The sequence below is a fragment of the Plecotus auritus genome, assembly GCF_963455305.1.
Source record: "Plecotus auritus genome assembly, chromosome: 3".
Lineage (NCBI taxonomy): Eukaryota > Metazoa > Chordata > Mammalia > Chiroptera > Vespertilionidae > Plecotus > Plecotus auritus.
In genome coordinates this window covers 195,444,930-195,466,494 of record NC_137772.1, presented here as the reverse complement: position 1 = coordinate 195,466,494, position 21,565 = coordinate 195,444,930, and the positions used below count along the sequence as shown (strand labels likewise).

Genomic DNA, 21,565 nt, shown 5'->3' with positions numbered 1-21,565 from the left:
GAGAGAATCATTGGTTGGCTGCCTCAGGCATGCCCCCTATGGGGATCAAGCCTGCAACCCCAGCATGTGCCCTTGATAAGAATCAAAACTGGAACCCTTCAAACCAGCTAGGTAATTCTTAAGTGGGTAAGTTCTTTAGATCAACAATCTATGTTGCTATTTTAGAAATCTCCTTACAATATTAAGCCCCCCACCCCAGGCCCCTACCCCCACCAGAAGCTGCACTTCCTTCCGGTCATCTCTGGACTTTCACTGCTAGACTTGAGTTTGGAGTCCAGGCTACTTGGCTCTAAGAGACCCCAGAGAGACGGACTACAATTCCCAGGGTGCTCCGCAAATGGGCGGGGCGTGTCCGGGGGCGGGGTCAGGAACAGCCACCCAGAGAGCGTGGAGGCGGGGAGATCCGGCGGTGCCAAGCTGAGGTGGTGAGAGAAGAGCTCCCGGATGTGGAGAAGCTGGGGAGGAGGCGTGGGAGGAAGATGGACTCGGTGGAGAAGGGGGCCGCCACCTCCGTCTCCAACCCACGGGGGCGGCCGTCCCGGGGTCGGCCGCCGAAGCTGCAGCGCAACTCCCGCGGCGGCCAGGGCCGGAATGTGGAGAAGCCCCCACACCTGGCGGCCTTAATTCTGGCTCGGGGCGGCAGCAAGGGCATCCCTTTGAAGAACATTAAGCATCTGGCGGGGGTCCCGCTCATCGGCTGGGTCCTGCGTGCGGCCCTGGACTCGGGAGTCTTCCAGAGGTACGCACGGAAAGGCGGGCAGCGCGGCGCGGGCGGCGGAGCAGCGGGGGCAGCGGAGCAGCAGGGGCGGCGGAGCAGCGGGGGTTTGGGGGCGCTCGCTCCTGGAAGGGATGTGCGGCATCTGGGGTGTCTGGGCCCCGGCTGAGAGCCCAGGGAGAACGGGCTCCAGCTTATTCCTTGTTCTGTAGCTGATAATAGTCATGACCTGGGACAGATCCTGACCCCGCCCTTGAGAATGCCACCCCTAAATGGGGACATTTTCTCTTAACCGTCTTCCTCCGCTCTTGCTGACCTCACTGGGGAAAGGAGGCCACTCCTGTGAAATGTCTGCGATAACCGGTGAACTCTTAGAGGCCACGGGGTGCCACTGTTGCTCGCGTCTGATAGCCACTTGGTGCTGCTGATCGATTAGGGAGGCGTCAGGTTCCTGAATGGAGGGGGGCGGGTGTAAAGGCTTTCTCATTTTCAGCTGAAATTGGAGAACCTTCCCTGACCTTTGAAAAATGCTCAAAGCTATCTGCCTGTGAGTCAGCACAATCTAGGGCTCCCTACATTTGTTGGTAGGGGAGAGACAGTGGGAAAGCGTACAGCTGGCTGTTTTATATGCTCGTAAATGGTTTTATCATACCTTTGAAACCTGGGCTGCCCTGAGGACAGTTTTATTGTTCATCACATTGAGACGTTGCCATATGCCATAGGAGTTACAAGCTGATGTCATTCATAAAAGATGGGAGATAGAAGTCTGTGCCAAGAATACATTTGCACATAGCAACTTCAACCTAATTATATTTGAGTGTGTTATTGAGGAGAGTAAATTATTTTGACCTTTTGATGTTTGGGTCTTGGTTTTTAAAGAGATGGCTGTCTTTGAAGCGAATTAATTACCCACATTTATATACAGGTATCAACTTACTAATTTCTTTAATCTTTTAATCCGAAGGAAGCCTGGGTGGAGAGAGCTGGCACCCAGAAGATAACAGTAATGTAACAGGAAGTGTGCAAAGGAGAGATAGGGAAAGACGTGGGGTTTAGTTCAATTCAGCAAACATTTACTGAGTGAGCCCTAATTTCTGCTCTATACATCCAAGAGAATAATACCAGGGTGAATGTGACATGGTTCTTTCTTTGTGAAGTCCACAAGCCCACGTTTGAAAATTTTTACCTCCTTACAAAGGGTATACACTGAAAAATAAGGGCTGAGATAAAGTGCATTCAGGCAGCAGTGATGTATGTAGTAAAGTCCTATTTTTGTGAAATGAACTAGAAATCAAAATTACAGATTGAGCCCTGGCCAGGGGCCTCAGTTTGTTGGGCATCCTCCCTGTGCACTGAAAGGTTGCTAGTTCCCTGTCAGGGCACATGCCCAGGTGGCAGCTCACACTGTTTCTACCTCTGCATTTTCTATGAACATCACCAGCCACCTAGGGGCAAAAACCTGGAGGTCAACCTCATTGATCCCCCCCCTAGCTAGTAAACACCTATTCTAGTTTCTTTCCTGATTGTTGGTTTGTTTGTTTTTGCTGATCTACCCTGGAGTCAAAGTGTAAGGGTGTATTAATTGCAAATTTGGGTAAGTCATCTAATATTGTCTCTGTGCCTCTGTGTCATCATCTTCAGAATGGACTTAAGTGTATCTCCTGGGCTTGCTGAGGGAATTGAGATAAAAGAATAGTGCCTGGCATATAGTGTGTGATCTATCCTTGACATTTCCCTCTTGTATTGAAGGTTTCTACAATCTTCATCTCTTCCATCGGCCAGTTTCCTTACTGGTAAAATTGGAAAGTTATCATCTTCAAAGTTGTTATTTTTTTAATTCTAATGTTCTTTTGAGCCAAATTTGTCCTGGAATGACCCCTGCTCTCCTAAGTGAAAAGCTTCTTGTGAGCAGGTACTACCTTTCTCACTCTGGTATGCTTTATAGATCAGAACCTCAATTAAAATGTGCTCGTTTTAATTTAATGGGCTTATTCTGAAGCTGCAGTTGGAATTTGGAGCAGCCTCCTTCTACTGTCTTTCTTCAACAAATATTTACCCCAGGAAGGAAATCTGCCTGATCTGTGTTTTTCAAGAGTTTTTTGTTCAAAATAATGATTTGACTCAGTTGAGGCATATTTTCCTGGCCTGCTCAGAATCAAAGCTAGCAGTATTTTATTTTATTTTATTTATTTCAGAGAGGAAGGGAGAGGGAGAGAGTGAGAAACATCAATGATGAGAGAATCATTGATCATGTGCCTCCTGCACGCCCCACATGGGGGATCAGAGCCCACAACCCTGACTGGGAATTGAACCTTGACCTCCTGTTTAATAGGTTGGGTCAGTGCTCGGCCACTGAGCCACACCAGTCAGGCTAAGCTAGTAATATTTTAAAAGCTACTAACTTGGGTAGTAAGCAGTCAAGATAAATACTGAGATAATTTTATTTGCATTTAATAAAAAGTTACCGTTAGAGCTGAGTTTGCAAAAGCTTGATTTTCAAAAGTATAAGTAAACCTCAGAACAAATTGATTTTTTAAAATATTGCCTAGCATACTGGTGAAAAATAAGCATTTCTAGGTTGTAGACTTATGACTAATGAAAGGCCTATCTTGTGTTCTCTTTAAAATGGCAGTGTATGATTCGAAATAACTTTAATAGGCACCATTATTGATATTCCTGTTTATCCTGTTAGATGTAATATGATATCATGTGAGAATAAAGCCATTGGCATTTAGACTTTGACATTTACTCTAAATTTGATTTTAAATTTTGTTAGGCCTCTTTGTTCACTTGCTCATTCTTTCTCCTTTGCCCTTCCTCATCTGATTCCTCTATATCAAAGGGAATTATCTACTTACTTAGATCCTTTAACCATAGATGATGATCCTTAGATTTTAAGTGTATGTATTGGATGCTATTTTCATATCCCCGGTGCCATTGCCTTATATTATACATACAAATTAGACATGGACCTTTGATGGTCTGAAACCAGTTTTCCTTCCAACAGAGTCAGTGTAAAGATTAAATGAGACTGTAAATTTTTTTAAATTACCATTTCTATTTTATTATTTTGAATAGAAAACATTTATTTAATGTTCATTCTGAGTTTGGTTTATAGTTAATCCTTATAAGAACCATTTGAGGTAATTATTATCACCTCTATTTTACTGAAAATTGAGTCTTTGGTAGATTATGGATGTTGCATAGGGTCATATAGCTAGCATATGGTGGAGCCAGGATTTGAACCCCTTCCTTTAGAGCCCATGCTCTCAACCATTTACTGTTTCATTCAACAAATAGATATTAGCGCCTGTTATATAGCAAGCACTGTAAAAATATTTTGTAGAAGATAAAGCATTATAGAAAGAGTAATTATTGCTTCCTTACCTCTCTTTCCTTAATGGCTTAAAGGGAATTATAGTACTGTGTTGGACTCTGTCTCTATGATAGGCCCAGAGTTTCTCAAGAAAATGGTCTGTGTATCCCGTGTTCAGACAAGTGCCTAGTGCCTGAAACAAACTATGACTAAGTAAACATTTCATGAATGAAGTAATGAATGAAAGATAAAGGGTTTAAAGAAGAATAACAAGCAAACAAACCTCTTCCAGAATCTCTATTTTTTAAAATTTTTCTTTTAAGCATTTCAGATTGGAGAGGGTGCAGGCTGGGCTGAGGGATACCCCCCACCCCCGTGCACGAATTTCATGCACCAGGCCTCTAGTTTATATAAATAACAATATATGTTGTATGTAGTATAAATATTTCTATGTATAAATATAAACATATCTAGGACATTTACTTAGGCATTTAAAATTACTGTTTAAAATATAAATAAATAAATAGATAAATAAAAGTACTGTTTATAATTTAAATATTGTATTATTTAAATTTTATAGTACTTTGGATCTGTAACATTATTTTCATGATACAAAAACTATTCTAACATTATGTAAGCTGTATTTTAGGGTTTTAGAGCTCCTTTTTATCTGAAATGATTTCTTTTAGTGATTTGGCTTTATTTATTTGTTCTTTTTAATATCTATACAGTGTGTGGGTTTCAACGGACCATGATGAAATTGAGAATGTGGCCAAACAATTTGGTGCACAAGTTCATCGAAGAAGTTCTGAAGTTTCAAAAGACAGCTCTACCTCATTAGATGCCATCGTAGAATTTCTTAGTTATCACAATGGTATGAGTTTAATAGTATATTCAAAATTTTATGTAATTTATAACTTGCTTATCAGTTCACAAGACTTGTTTTAACATTTGCATTTAAGATTACTGTCTTGCAAAGAACTTTATTCTGATGTCCTTTTGTTTTGTCTTTTTAAAGAGGTTGACATTGTAGGTAATATTCAAGCTACTTCTCCATGTTTACATCCTACTGACCTTCAAAAAGTTGCAGAAATGATTCGAGAAGAAGGATATGATTCTGTTTTCTCTGTTGTGAGGCGCCATCAATTTCGATGGAGTGAAATTCAGAAAGGAGGTAATTTGTTATGTCACTCTTTATTTTAGCTCATTTTATGGAGAATCAGTTTTTCATATGCAAATATTCTTTAGGAGTGAGGAGAGTAAAAAGGAACAGTAAAAGAAAACATGATTCTTAACCCTAGTAGGTAATAACATTTCTAATCAGTTCTCAATCTTGTGATTACTGAGGGAAGACAGTGAGCCAAAATTAATTCTTTGCTTTATTTTTACAAAGGAACATTTTAACCCTTTATTTGCCTTTTCAGATTGACATATAATTTTTCTAGATCAAGTACTTTTATTTTTGTTCTAGACATGTTTGATAAACTCTATATAAATCATATAGAATTGTGGGAATAGAAAGCATCCACCAAAGAGTTTTGGAGGAACTGAAGAATGAATTGTGTAATTTCCCAAAATATGTTACTCCTTTATGTAAGAAGAGTTCCATAGTGTTTAGGTAGAGCCTGATTTCTAGCCAGATAAACTAGCCAAATATGTAATAAAGAATAGAATCACCAACAAATAGGTAAATATAACATACTTGAGGAAAGGCATTGTGATTTCTGTTATGTGCCTTTTGTTGAGTGTAAAAAAGCTGGCCTAATTGTCTCTAACATATGTGTAACTTAAGATGTTATTCTTTTGAAGATGTATCTTTAGCATGTTATTGCATTATCTTCTACCATCCATTGTTTCTTATAAGAAATCAGCTGTAAATCTGACCATTGTTTCTCTGAATATGATTTTCTTCAGGCTACTTTTAAGATTTCCTGTTTATCTTTAGTGTCTGTAGTTTAACTCTAATATGTATTGCTGTGGTTTTCTTTGTGTTCACCCTGTTTCGAGTTCCCTGAACTTTTCAAATCTATGGATTGATATATGTCATCAGTTTTCAAAAATTCTCTTCAAATATTTCTTTGGCCACATTTCCTCTCTCCTTTTTTTCTGGGACTCCAATTTAAATGGATTTTAAACAATTTTATAGCGTTCACATGTCTCTCATAGTCTGTTCTATATTGTTTATTTTTCTCTTTGTGCTTTATTTTGAGTAATTTCGATTGACTTATATTTGAGCTCATGTATCATTTCTTCTAACTTGTCTAGTGCACTTTAAATTCTGTCCAGTGAATTATTTCAGGAACTGTGTGTTTTCCTATTATGGAATGTACCTTTAAGTTATTTTTTAGAGACTCCATTCTCTGTTGAGATGTTCCATCTTTTTATCCTTATTCTTTTTTTTTAAACTATAAGAGAACATCCTATATAATAAAAGGCTAATATCCAAATTGTCCCCTTGGGAGTTCAACTGACCAGGAGTTCGACCGACCGGGAGTTCAACCGCTTGCTATGGCGTGTGCTGACCACCAGGGGGTGGTGTGAAACTAAGGAAGGCCCCGGCTGACAGCCAGGGGAAGGATGGCCCAAATCAGCCCTGATCACCGGCCAGGCCTAGGGACCCTACCTGTGCACAAATTTCATGCACCGGCCTCTAGTTTATTTAGGAAATCACAGAGGTAAAAGTGATTTGTAGAAGAAATGGGCTTAAGAAACAAGTTATGCTAGTAGAGGCAAAGGAAGGGCCCTTGGAGCTTAGAAGTGAGAAGGTAAAAGTGACCAGACTTGGGGGACCATCAGGGGAGACACTGGTATGCTCAGGGAGGGAGAGCACCTCATTCTTTTTTTAAAAAATCTTTTTTTCTAATTTCTTTAAGATGTTCATGATTGTTATCTGAAAATCCTTGATTGCAACATCTAGGTCATTTATAGTTCTGTTCCTGTGACTTTTTTCTGATTAGGGGTCATATATTTCTGCTTCTTTATATGTCATATTTTATCATGTGCCAGACATACACACTGGAATATATATTATTTTCCTCCAGGGAGGACAAACCTTTTCTTCTATCAGGCTGATAGGATAAGGGGCTAATCACTTTGCTCTAATTAGGAGTTGGGCAGTGTTGCAACTATAAAATTTCTTCTGGTTTCTCCTTATTCCAGCAAAGTTCCTCTGCTTATGCCAAGCTTGATCTTTCTCTTACCTCTTTCTCAGACTGAGCAAATAACTCCAGTGGAATTCAGCCACTGATCCTTGTTCACATAGGAAAGACTTGTCCCTCTCTTTTCTTCAAAGTACCACTTGAATTATCTTGTTTATTTGCTTACTAGAGGCCGAGTGCACAAAATACATGCACAGAGGGCGGTTCCTCAGCCTGGCCTGCATCCTCTCCAATCTGGGACTCCTTGGAGGATGTCCGACAGCTGGTTTAGACCCGATCCCGGTATCGGGCCTAAAGCAGCAGTCAGACATCCCTCTCGCAATTTGGGACAACTAGCTCCTAACCACTCGCCTGCCTGCCTGCCTGATCGCCCCTAACCCCTCTGCCTGCCAGCCCGATCGCCCCAACCTTGCCCCCCTGCCGGCCTGATTGCCCCTACCTTGCCTCCCTGCCAGCCTAATCTCCCCTACCTTGTCCCCCTGCTGGCCTGGTTGCCCCTACCTTGTCCCCCTGCCAGCCTGATCACCCCTAACCTCTCTGCCTGCCTGCCTGCCTAATTGCCCCTAACTGCCTCTGCCTGCCTGCCTGATCGCCCCTAACTGCCCTCCCCTGCCAACCTGGTTGCCCCCAACTGCCCTCCCCTGCCGGCCTGATCTCGCCCCCAACTGCCCCTCCCCTGCCGGCCTGATTGCCCCTAACTGCCTCTGCTTCGGCCCCCACGACCATGGCTTTGTCTGGAAGGAAGTTGGACATCTGGTAAATGGCTGGTTGACCCGGTCTAATTAGCATATTACCCTTTTATTAGTATAGATTGCCTATCTCCACCACTAGATTGCACACTCCATGAGAGTAGGAGTTATTTCACTGTTGTGTATCCAGTGCCTATAAAACTATACCACATACTCAATATATGTTTGCTGAGTATTTTTCCTAATTATACCAAACATTGGGGTGGGGTTGAGCAGAGGATGGTTTCGTTAGGGCAGTATGTAGAGGTTATTCCTAGAAGCCTTTATATACAGAAGTGACAACAAAAAGTGAAGAAAGATTCTGAAGAATCACCAGTTATTAAGCACACACACAGCACAAGTGTATACATACCTGTACACATCCACAAACACAATTTAGGAAAAACTAAGTGAAAAGGCAAAGGAATTCCTATATACTAGTATTGAGGGTGTCATTTATTATATTGTGTTATGATAATTAATGTTGAATTGCTGAGCCTTCATTACCAAGAATAATAATAAATGCCATTTATTATTATGGTTAGTTTCTTTTTTAACCACTGGTAAGAATTCATAGTACATTATATAAACATTTTTGTCACTATAAAAGTTTCAGTAATTTAATAGGGAAATCTTCACTTTTCTATAATAATTCCATGACTGTCATTTCTCAACCACATTAGATGAATAATGCATACATTGTATTTCTATTGAAACAAATAATGATAAATATTTTAAAGGGGTCAGTTACTGAATACGGGTATTTTATGGCAAATCCGTTTTTTGACAACTTTAAGGTTTCCCTGATGTCCTCCCAAAGTATTATATTTATATAAATGCTTTAAAATATTAATTATGCAGAATTCCACTGTGAAATACTTTATCTTTATTATTATTGCTATTATTAGAAAACAAAGATAAGTCATCAGAATTATTTCAGATTTTATTTAAATCATTTTAAATATTTATCTAGATACAGAAATATTCTACATTCTGAGTTCATTTTTATGCTTTTTAAAAAATTACTAAATGAACACTTTTAGGATTCAAAGCAATGTGGACTTAATATAGCTTTTTGCTTTTAGTTCGTGAAGTGACTGAACCTCTGAATTTGAATCCAGCTAAACGACCTCGTCGACAAGATTGGGATGGAGAGTTATATGAAAATGGCTCATTTTATTTTGCTAAGAGACATTTGATAGAGATGGGTTACTTACAGGTTTGTGCCTTCATTTTACAAAACCTTTTAAAGCCTTTTGTGGTATACTTTTGAGTTTCAGGAAAGAGGTATGGCACAGTTCATAGTGAAAAATATCAACTCCTAGAGGAAAGGCATAACTCAAGATTTATTATATCAGCATTTATCCTGCAGGCTTACCCCAAACTGATCTTTGGAATGCATCCAGTAAATATGCAAGGAATTCTGCTACAACTAAAACATAATAAGAAATGAATCAAATATTGAATGTTCTATGCATGTCCTGGTATTCATATTATTCCATTCAAAACTTTAATTTATGGTTGTGTTACTGTCAGGTTCTAGTTGAACAGTTGAATAATTTCTGTTGCTTTAAAAAGAAACAAAAAAAGTATAGTAAAAGTGAAACAGCACCAACCTGGGCATCAGGAAAATGGATTTATAGTTCTGTCTCTATCCTTATGTAATCTTAAATATATTGTTTTATCTGTTCTTGCCCTATTTTAAAATAAGGAGGTTGGGTGTTTCTCTCATCTTTAGAGCCTACATGGTTACATCACATGCTATTTTTTCATTTTCTTTATAGCTATTACTTATTCAGCACTTACCAAGGACTATATGAAACACTACATAGGATATCTCTTGTAATCTGCATAGCAACAGAATAAAGTGGATATTCCAAGCCCAGTTTTTCAGAGGAAGAAATGGCAGATTTGAAAAATGAAGTAATTGGCTCAAGGCAAAAACAAGTAGTAAATGGTATTGTCGGGATTTGGATTCAGATCCTTACATTACTCAAAAATAGCATTTAATAAAACCTTAAAACTCCACTCTCTATAGTAGAAATTCTAATGTGACTCATGCTCTGAGGGAAAAGTGTTTTTCCAGTCTTCTGGTCAGTGTTTAGGCCAACTGTAGGCTGTTTGAGTGTCAAGTTTGAGTGTTAAGGAAAATGTGATTTGACAGACAGAGATACCACCGTCCCGAACTGGTTTGACCCTTTCCTAAAGTGTGAAGAAAAAAAAGTATTTCATCATAATTTGTGAAGAGACTAGCAATCCTTGCCCCCATATCTCGGGATCAGGAAACTATTCCTGTCTTTGCCCACATATGAATCAGACAGTATTGCTCACTCCCATCTGGAGCACAGGGATCTAAGATAATTCTGTACACTAGATACTCTAGTTATTTTTTCCTTTCCTATCTTGCCCCTTAGTTTCAAATAGGAACAAATTCCGAAAACATTTCTATTACCTTTGAATGATGAGAGAGATTGCCAGAACAGAAAATTCCTGTGGTCAGAAAACTGGAGGATGGGTATTATTTTCGATTTTTGCAATCTTAAAGTAATCTATCCAAAGGAAAATGAGAACTTGCACTGTGTAGATAAAAGTTGAAAAATGTTCAAGTTAAAAGAAAATAAAAGAAAAATGTAAAAGTTATTTGTTTTATGTAGTTTGAATATATAGGAAACAAAAAGATAAGCTTTTCCCTCAAAAAAAGGGATTTGTTATATGTCATTAATATTATTGGGTTATCGTTTTTCTCAATACTGTAGAAAAGAATTCATTGTTCTGTATTAGAAACTTTTCGATATATGTGAATGCATGTAAAAACCAGCACTCATGGCATTTGTACTATGTTTAGGGTGGAAAAATGGCCTACTATGAAATGCGCGCTGAGCACAGTGTGGACATAGACGTGGATATTGATTGGCCTATTGCGGAACAACGAGTATTAAGGTAAAAACAAGACTTATATAGCCTTTGCACAAGACTCTAACATTATTGTTAGTAGATACATTTATTGTACTTATGAACACTGATTTGTGATACTCCAACCATCTAAGGATCTGTGTAATTCGTTTGCTCATGTGAGGAAGACATATATATAAACTATTCTTTTAGATGACACTTTCAATACATTGAGAAACACATAGTCCACTTAGACCACACTACTTATTCTCCACTATAAGTTTAAGTGTATTTGTGAAGTGAATATGAAGGGTACTTCTGAATAATTGGATGGGAATGGGTTAAGTTTCCTGGCATTAGCCAGATGAGAGACAGTGACTAGTATTGCACTTATATTCAAAGGTCTATTTGGTTTCTTTTAGATATGGCTATTTTGGCAAAGAGAAGTTTAAGGAGATAAAACTTTTGGTTTGCAGTATTGATGGATGTCTCACCAATGGCCACATTTATGTATCAGGAGACCAAAAAGAAATAATATCTTATGATGTAAAAGATGCTATTGGCATAAGTTTATTAAAGAAAAGTGGTATTGAGGTATGTGCCCCTGAATACAGCATTGTTTTTCAAGATTATGATTCAGGGTCAAGGAATATGTAAGGGAAATGAGATACACATTTTTTATATCATCTATTAAAATATCTGAAATTTAGCCTTCATGTGCCTAGAAAATTATCATACTATTTAATTTTAGATGAGCAAAATGTCAACCAACAAGTGAATGTTTATTTAATAAGTATGAACATATTATTTTCATATAGGTGCTTTCTAGTTGCCAAAGGATCTTGCAACAAGAAAGATTTAATAAAAAATAAGTGTCAGTGTTTAAAAATAAAGCAAATATCTTATAGACTTTAAAATGTAGCTTATTCTTATGATTAAAAATTTTAATTCACAATAGCTTAATATTTATGTGTATTTTAAGATGATTTCTCATAATTGATTAGAACTCTTACATATGTGTTTCTAAGCAGCACAAGGGACATATTATAGACTTTTCTTTGGGTAAATTGAATTATAGGAGAATCTTAAATTAGCTTCAGACAGTGTATGCTGCACTTTTTACCTGTAGGTAGAATCCTTTCCATCATAGAAAATTCTTTCACCTTTACAGGTCTACTTAGACATAGTAGAATTTGTCCTTCAAAAGGTCAAAGGACTACTCAGTTGTGACTTGTATTGTTTACTAAGGCATTATCTTATTCTGAAAGATTTCTGTTTCTCTTATTTTCTCCTTTTGTCCTTTTTTTTTAAAGGTGAGATTAATCTCAGAAAGGGCCTGTTCAAAGCAGACACTCTCTTCCTTAAAACTGGATTGCAAAATGGAAGTCAATGTACCAGACAAGCTAGCAATTGTAGATGAATGGAGAAAAGAAATGGGCCTGTCCTGGAAAGAAGTGGCATATCTTGGTTGGTATCTTTTTATTCAGCCATAATAAAACAAATCAGGATTTTTTTAAAAGAAATAAATAAGAAAGAAAATTCCCACGATTAGCATGATTATAAAGAAATAGAAACTCTCTTACACTACCAACAAAAAGTATTAAATTCAGATAGCCCTTCTGGAGATCACTTTAATAATATTTATCAAGTGTAGCCAGAGAAATGATTACCAACACATGCTGTGGAGTCAGACCACAACCTTGATGCCAATTTTGGTAAGGAAAGCCTAGGTTTCCTCATCTGTAAATTGGAACTGTTAAAAGTACCTATTGTCATTGGTCTATTACCAGTGATATAATGTGGGTAAAGCATTTAGCAGATTCCTAATTATAAATAGAACACTCTGAATATTTTTAGCTATTATTAAATGTACATCTTTTTTTTTGTTTGTTTGTTTTAAATGTACATAGTTTTGACCCCAAAATTCCAATTCCAGGAAAGAAATTGGACAAATATGGCAATAATAGAGGAAAAAGAAATGACCTAAATATTCTACAAAAATAGAATATCTATAAAATTGAATACTATGCAACCATTAAAAACAATGGTCAGATCTCAAAAGTTTTTCATGTTAGTATTAAGCAAATGTATTTATTAGATGTTTACTGTATGCAGAATTTGAACTGGTTCCTGGGACTTAATATTTACAGAGCTTACAGTCTAATGATGTCAATATTTTAAATAATAATGGCTAACAATGGCAAGTTATTATATAAATAGCTATAAGCCATATATGAAAGAAATATTTACAGGGCTAATATGGGCCTCAAAAGCATCACAGAATGCTTTGGAAGCATATGATATGGGGACTCAGGGATAGCCTTTGAACTGCAGGTACAGATTGTATGGAGAAAAATACTATAGAACCTTTGATAGAAAATGATCCAAAATCCCAGCTATACTTATTTATTATCTGTGTGACCCTAAGCAAGCTTCTCTAAATCTTAGTTTTCCTATTTATAATATATACCAAAATGTAGTGACTATTCATAAATGGTGGTAATTAGGATGATTTTGAATATGTTTGCCTTTACTTAAAAAATGTTTCCACCAAGATAATGCATTATTTATACAACATAAGAAAAAACTGTAAAAAGTAGTAGTTAGAAAATTGGGAAAATAGAGAATGAACTCCAAATTTTTATTTAAAAAGAGCAGTTTTGTATGGACCACATCAATATATAACAATATGTCCCTTAAAATATTGACACTTTTATGCCAAAACCGGTTTGGCTCAGTGGATAGAGCGTCGGCCTGCGGACTGAAGGGTCCCGGGTTCGATTCCGGTCAAGGGCATGTACCTTGGTTGCGGGCACATCCCCAGTAGGGGGTGTGCAGGAGGCAGCTGATCGATGTTTCTCTCTCATCGATGTTTCTAACTCTCTATCCCTCTCCCTTCCTCTCTGTAAAAAATCAATAAAATATATTTTAAAAAAAATATTGACACTTTTATAAGTAAAATTTAGTAAGTAAAGCTTAATTTGAGGGATGGGTAATAACGAAGAAATATCCTAATTTTAATCATCTTTCAGTGAAAACAATTTAAATTTCAGTACATTTACCAATAGGAGAAAATTTTCAGTAGATAAATGTAGAAAAATATAAAACAGACTCTTAAACAGCATTTTATTGTTTGCTTTTGCTCTGTAATATAGTAGTAGTTATACTCAGAATGGTGAATCTAAGGTACTGGGAGCTTCTGAAGTTCATTCTGTCAAAAAACGGGGAGTTGAAGAAGAAGCAAGGCAAGGGAAGAAGGGATGTAGTTATGTTAGTTGTAATGGTGGGTGATTTTTCAACAAATAAGTGTTATTCAAATCGAAACTATTACGAATTAAAAGAGATTTACGATATATATCAACAACAGCCCATGGATATGGCTCAGTGGTTGAGCACTGACCCAAGAGTTTGATTACCAGTTACGGCCCATGCCCAGGTTGCAGGCTCGATTCCCAATAGGGGCCTTGCAGGAGGCAGCCAATCAATAATGTTCCTCTCTCATCAATGTTTCTATTACTCTATCCCTCTCCCTTCTTCTCTTTCTAAAAAATCAATAAAAACATTTTTAAAAAAAGATACATATCAATAAAAGAAAAAGATACATATCAACAAAATGTAATATGTGGAGCCTTTTTGGTTTCTGATTCACATAAATCAACTAAAACAATTTTGAGACAACTGAGGATATTTGAATTATTAGGTGACATTAAGGAATTGTTGATTTTGTTAGTTTGATGATATTATGTCACTTTTTTAAAAAAAAATGTATGTATCAGAGATAAATGCTAAAAAGTTTTGGGGGTAAAATATATCTGGGATTTCTTTCTCCCCTCCAAAAAGCAAGGTGGCAGGAAATAGAGAAAAAATGTTGATAAATGATCCAAAACATTGATAATTATTCCATAAGAACTTGGGGTTGTTGCATATATTTGAACTTTTAAATAATTCATAGTAATTGTAATGTACATGGCAAGCAGAAAGTATACTCCATTTTCCTCCTTTGACTGATAAAGAGTTTATTTGAATTGCTTAGGGAAAGCCCTACAGCTCAATTATACTTTTAAGTACTTTAACATATTTTTGTTCCATCTAAGCTGTAGTATATGCAGCGCTTTAGGTCACTAAACTTACTAGAATTACTTATTATTTGCTGTTTGCATCATTTGGAAAGAATATTCTTTGTCTCTTTAAATGGTCAACCAGTGTTTCTTTTCTGCGATAGGAAATGAAGTGTCTGATGAGGAGTGCCTGAAGAAAGTGGGCCTAAGTGCTGTTCCTGCTGATGCCTGTTCCACGGCCCAGAAGGCTGTCGGGTATATTTGCAAGTGTAATGGTGGCCGTGGTGCCCTCCGAGAGTTTGCAGAGCACATTTTCCTACTAATGGAAAAGGTTGTTAACTCCTGCCAAAAATAGAAGTTAGTATAATGTGGGGGGGAAAGTATACCGCCTTCTTCAGCTATTTTACTTTTATTTTTGATTAAGTACAATTCCATGTTTTAATGTTATAGACATGTGACTTGATTTGTGATATATCTTCATATCTTTTAAAGCAAAGTCTTCTCAAATTGTCTCTCCAAAACCTGTGAAATAATTGTGCTGTACTTTTCTCTTTATGCAAGATAATTATTTAGAGATTGATTTACAGTCTCACCTTTTTAGTAAATGCAAGTAAGAACATGATCGAAATTGACTTTGTATTGTTCCCTGTAAAACTCTGTGTTTGTGTGCTTTTGATGCTATTTTACTTATTTGGGGACAGTGTATCTGGTAAGACATGTTCTTCTATTAATTAAAAAAATACATTTCACAGACTTGATGAAAACTGCCTTGTTGCTCTAGAAAAAATTTTACCGAACATGCTCTGGTTTCCTTTAAACACTGCCCAGGCAATGAGTGTGAGAAACAAACCACTAAATACTAGGTGTAAAACTTCTGATTATAGCACATATACATAGTGCAGATAATCTGAAATGTTGTGAAGATGGTTTGTAGTTACCTTGAGGTCATGGTAATTATGTATACAAAATTTGGCTCTCACCACAATTTTATAGCCACCACAAATTACTCTCCTACCTAGTTAGATTCTAAGAATTGGACATTATCTCATAAATATGGACATTTACCTAATAAACACTAACCATTTTCTGTGGGACATTTGCATCTATTTCAAGTAAAAAACAATTCATGTAAAACTCTGGCAAGAAGCAATTTGTTCAGGCCAAGCTATACTGGAAGCTGTTTTTCTTTGTCACACCTATTTAGATTTATACAGTTCAGAGTCTGCTCCTATAAGCCAGACAGACATTGGAAAAAAAAGGATTATCTTTTATCAATCTTTTTAACATCTTGTCCTGGTTTTACTCCCATCTTTCCACTGCTGACTATTTTCTCCTATCCCTTAAATGTACATATCGCAAAGGTTCTAACCCCAGTTCTTCCCAGAGGCCACATCTCTATTCAGTTTCAGCTGTAGCCTCCATGCAGATGACTCCAAAATCTAATCTCTGCTGTGAGTTCTGGTTGCATTTCAAACTCTTTATGAACCAGACTCCTGGACTTCACTCTCAAATGTCTGATTTTATCATTGAGACATCACAGTCTTTCACTATTTTTCCTTTTCATCTCTAGTCAGACACCAAATCTTGAGCATGCTTTAACTTACTACTCAGTGTCCATTCAGTTTATCCAATGTTATCATTAGGTTTAATTGTCCACATTTGCTGCTATCCATACAAAATCTTTTAGTGACTCCAGGCTGACCACAGAATGTGGTAAAACACTCCTCAGCCCAAACGTACTCTGGCCACAACCTAATATTTCCAGCTTGGCTCCTACTGATCCTGAGGATCACTTGAGTTATTCTGTATAATTCTCCTACAATGCTTTCTATTCTTCTCGAGTCCTACCTTTAACCAATACATAAATCACTCGTTCCTCAAAAAGCTCCTGCCAAAATACCTCCCAAAATAAATACTGTGCATAATATAGATTATACTGGAGTCCTTGTTTCATTTCAGTGACCCAAAGCCAAGTACAAGAAGAGAGTTAAGTCCTCATTGTGACTCCTATTTCCTGTATTACTAATAGTATTGCATCTTAGTATCAGCTCTGAAATGTAAAGAATTTAGAAGTTGCCAATCCCTTCCTCAAAACAAGAAAAACTGGAAAAACTAAAACTTAATAACTTTTCTGAACTGAAGTCAGAGGGCAAACAACCACTCCAAATCGGAAGAGACAGGTACATCCAGAGAGATACCACACCTGACACTTGTTTACCTGGAGCAAAAGCTGCTAGGTGGCATAGCTAATCAACACTTAACTAATAATTTTGCTGAACTGCTAGAGGTTGAGTGTGAACTAATATGAGAGCAAGAAACTCCTGAAGGCCACAGTCATGGGGGGCCGGGGAGACTTCCCTCCAGAAATGTCAGCAGGTTCTCTCAAGATGGATCTGAGGAAATTTCCCCTGTGGTCCTGACAGGAAGAGAATAGCCATTGTGAAACTCTCTCAGATTCTTCTAACAGAGGCCTACTCTCCAATAAGAAGGACGTCTCTCCAGCAGGCAATACTAAAAACTTACCCAATTGGGAGAAGGGAACTCTGCTCTATTCTAACCACTCCAGCCTTCCTCTCACCTAAAGGAGGGAAAAACTCCCTAGTCGACAGAAAGGAGAGGACACCAAGGAAACAGATTGGGAACACTGCAGGCAGAAAAGAAAGTAGGAGCAGGGGGTAGAAAGCTGTCCCCCAAGAAACTCTAGTGAAGGCCATACTCCCAGGGACAAGCCTAGTAAAGGACCAAGACTTAGGTGTCTTCTCTTTCACACCCTGCACCACACCAATATGTTGCCAGTACAATAACGGTGGTATACAGCTGAAAAGGCTACAGAGCACAAACTTTTACTGAGAGGCAATACAAACGAGAGTCCCAGAGTAAAAAATAAGGACTCAGGGAATTTGAAGTCTCTGGTAGAAGAAACATTAAATATAGCCCAACTCCCAGTAACATTAGTGAATTAACACTAAAGACAATTTTGTCTTTGTACCTACTACCCAACAACATATTTGACTTTCAACAACAATAAAAAAGTTATAAAGCACATCAAAAGGCAAGAGAAATCAGTCTAAAGAGAGAGAGCAGGCCTAGCTGGTTTGGCTCAGTGAATAGAGTGTTGGCCTGCAAACTGAAGTGTCCTGGATTCGATTCCAGTCAAGGGCACATGCCCAAATTGCGGGCTCGATCCCTAGTAGGGAGCGTGCAAGAGGCAGCTGATCAATGATTCCCATCATTGATGTTTCTATCTCTCACTCCCCTCTTCCTCTCTGAAATCAATAAAAATATATTTTTTAAAAATAATAAAAATTGAAAAAGAGCAGTCATCAGATCCAGATTGTTAACGTAAGAAACATTCAAACCCATGAAGAATTTTTGTGTTTATTTGAGCCAAACTCTCAAACATTGAGGTAATGCTCTGGAGAATGGCGGTTTTTCACCTATTTTTATAAATTACCATCAAAGGAGAAGACATAAGTCGGTTACATGAACTCCATTGGGCACTAATCTCTCTCTCAGAGTTTACTTTGTAATCTGGGAAACAAGGAAATATTTCTTGAGTAAATGAATGAATCTACAAAAGAATAGATCCTGTGCCCATCTGATAAAGTAATGACTGTTACTGTAACTGGACAAACAATGGGTCCGTGCTGCCTGTCACTACTTGAGCCAATTCAGCAGAGACAGGGTTGAATCATATATGAGCGTTTTTCAAATATTGCTGGCAGTATGGGAGAGCAGCAGGTCATCCACAAAAATCTGCTCTGCACCCAACCATAAGCCGGCTGCTTATATTGGTAGAAGAACAAAGATTACATGGGAAAATAGGCAAAAGGGCAAATGAGCAGTGTACAGATACGCAAAAGAGCTGGGGTCTTCAAAGGGCTTAGAGATAAGCAAGGGCTGGGGTTACAAAGGGAAATAGCCAAAGGGTATGCCAAATGGGCAGTTAACAGGTAAGCAGAGAGCTGGGGATCTTCAAAGGGCTTAGTGATATGCAAGGTCTGGGGTCTTCAAAGGGCTGGCAATTCTGGTTTCTGCAACAAAGTTGTTAATCTTTCCATGATAATAGGCAGCTCCAAATGGGAAGGAAGGGCTAAACTTCCAGGTGAGCTCCCAGGTCCTGAGTGAGGCTGCCAGCCGGATTAGAATGTACCTTCTTTAATCAGAATAAAACAAGCATGGTTAACAGAGCATGATTAATATTTCTTAAAATTCTAGCTGGTTCCCCAACATTCTATTTCTGCTTTGATCATTACCTGAATTGTTTATTGTTTCCTAACTAGAAGCCCTGTGCACAAAATTTGTGCATGGGGGGATGGGGGTCCCTTAGCCCAGCCTGCACCCTCTCCAATTTGGGACCCCCTGGGGAAGTCCGACTGCCGGTTTAGGCCCAATCCAAATTGGCAGTCAGACATCCCTCTCGCAATCTGGGACTGCTGGCTCCTAACCACTCTTCTGCCTGCCTGCCTGATCGCCCCTAACCGCCTCTGCCTGCCAGCTTGATTGCCCTTAACTGCCTCTGCCTGCCGGCCTGATCCCCCTAACTGCTTTCCCCTGCCAGCCTGATCACCTCTAACTGCCTCTGCCTCGGCCCCACCACTGTGGCTTTGTTCGGAAGGACATCCAGAAGGTCGCCCGGAAGATGTCCGGTCTAATTAGCATATTACCCTTTTATTAGTATAGTATAGATTGTTTAAAGGACCAAGTGTGACTATTGTGAAATCTTAACAGTCTCTGTGTTTATTTACCACATGTTGTTACAAATCGCTTTCTCCAAATTTAAAAGTTTTTGTTAGAATGTCACCTTTGATAACCTGGTACTCTTCTCTGCCTGAACTGGTTGTGGAAGTTGTACTCCTAAAAACAGTACTAAAGGATTTTGGTTTGTCCACATTTTGTTGATGAAATTCCTCATGCAGGACTATTTCATGCTTTATTATTGAATTGTTCTCAAATTGTAAAGATAAAGTTGATGCAATGTTAAGTATTTGTATGCTTGGGAAAACACATATTTTTTAAATCTCAGTGGTTAACATTTTGGCCACTGGGTGTCATCACGGATCTAGTTTTTAGAAAGATGGAGTTTTAAGCCTGCTGATTGGAAATAACTAAGAGTCTAATAAAATTTAAAAACATATTTTTATTGTCCAGCCTTTATGCACTAAACATTAATATCCACTAGAAGAAATTATGTGTAAAACACAAATTCAGTTTTGTTTTGTTTTGTTTTTCCACAATAAATCACATAGAAATAAAGTTTCTTCTAACAGTGATTGTGGTGGCCCTTGAGTGGGTGGGGAGATGGGGCTGGAGACTAAGGCTGAATGACACCAGGGAAACAGTTGCACTACTGCCTTATTAGAGGACAAATCCAACTAAATAGAGAGCTATCTTCCCAAAGCTACCCAGCTCTGTCCCCTGGTTACTGCAGGCCATAGAAACGACCTGTCTTAACTTATTTTAATCCTTAGGACCTATATAAAGTAAGTACTTGTCCTCTATTTTACAAATGGAGAAATTGAGGTACAGAGAGGTTAGTATCCTCAAGATCAGATACGAGATGGCAGAGCCAGAATTCGAAACAGAGAACATTCCCAGGGGGAGCTGATTATACCTTTGGTGAAAGCCTAGGCAGTGTTTTCAGAGTATGGTGGTCCTTCGATCACCTTCATCAGAATGGTGTAGAATCATCCTTAAATATAATACTTGTTTAATATATAGAGTCCAGTCGCATCCCAGAAACACTGAATCAGAACCTCTGGGAATCTGTATAGTAGTAGAGTTGAGGAAAATTTTGACTTTTATGCACACTAAATTTTGAGAATCCTTTAGTAGGTGGAGAGAAGTGGGGAGACCCAGGGAAGGAGGATGGGCCTCGTGAAGTATAACAGGAATGGAATGGAGGTTCAGGAAGCACCCCATACCCACTTAGTAGACACTACCTGTGCATTGGAGACCTTCCTGATCACCAGCAGGCCTCAGTGGTCTAGTCCCCTCCCAGCCCTCATTCCTCTGGACACACACCTGTTCATCTGTGGAAGCTTCCTCTAACTCAGGGGCTCTCAACCCCAACTGCATACTCGGGTCACTACGGGGGAGCTTTAAAATCATGCAGGTGCCTGGAACCAACCCAGACCAATCAAATCAGAAGATCTGGATATAGGGCCCAGAGAATTGGTGTTTTTACAAAGGTGCTGTTTTCAAGTGATTCAGCCAGAGTCAGGACCTTCTGTTTCTGAGCAATATTTCTCACATGGAATCTTTAATAAGTAACTTAGAGGTGATTTGCATGCAGTTATGCAAAGTACACTTTGAGAAACTGTTTTAAAAAATAAAAAGGCAGAGCAGGGAAAAGAATGCCAAGATAATGAGAAGGAAATAAAGGTTAGATTAAGACCCTATTAAAGTACTAGAGGCCCGATGCACAAAATTCATGCAAGAGTAGGCCTTCCCCTGGCTGTTGGCACTCGCTTCCCTCTGGCACCTGGGACCCTGGCTTCCCTCGCAGCCCCGGCTTTGTCTGGAAGGTTGCCTGAAAAGACGTCTGGTCTAATTAACATATTACGCTTTTATTATTGTAGATGGCTGATTTTCCAGGCCCGGAGACCAGGCAGTCTTGAAGCCCATGTCAGAGATTGAGGAAAGGGCTCTGTCAGGGGGCCAGGCCAGAGAGTTCACTCAGCCTAAGTTTCTTTCTC

At 38.5% G+C, this 21,565-nt stretch overlaps 1 protein-coding gene across 1 annotated transcript; it reads left to right on the top strand.

Moving 5' to 3' along the window:
* Positions 1-399: 399 nt before the first annotated feature.
* On the top strand, positions 400-19,995 carry CMAS (cytidine monophosphate N-acetylneuraminic acid synthetase). Its single transcript, XM_080662497.1, has 8 exons — positions 400-739; positions 4,763-4,905; positions 5,050-5,205; positions 9,003-9,136; positions 10,763-10,857; positions 11,232-11,403; positions 12,123-12,276; positions 15,032-19,995. Exons 1-8 carry the CDS (start codon positions 480-482, stop codon positions 15,220-15,222), a joined length of 1,305 nt encoding a protein of 434 aa, XP_080518623.1. The 5' UTR covers positions 400-479; the 3' UTR covers positions 15,223-19,995.
* The last annotated feature ends 1,570 nt before the right edge of the window (positions 19,996-21,565 follow it).

What these genes read in the sequence shown, in the direction of transcription:
- CMAS (XM_080662497.1), top strand. Translation starts at nt 480, where the DNA reads ATGGACTCGGTGGAGAAGGGGGCCGCCACCTCCGTCTCCAACCCACGG. An exon ending in GAGTGAAATTCAGAAAGGAG is followed by an intron (nt 5,206 to 9,002) that starts GTAATTTGTTAT and finishes TTTTGCTTTTAG; the next exon opens with TTCGTGAAGTGACTGAACCT. An exon ending in GAAAGAAGTGGCATATCTTG is followed by an intron (nt 12,277 to 15,031) that starts GTTGGTATCTTT and finishes TTTCTGCGATAG; the next exon opens with GAAATGAAGTGTCTGATGAG.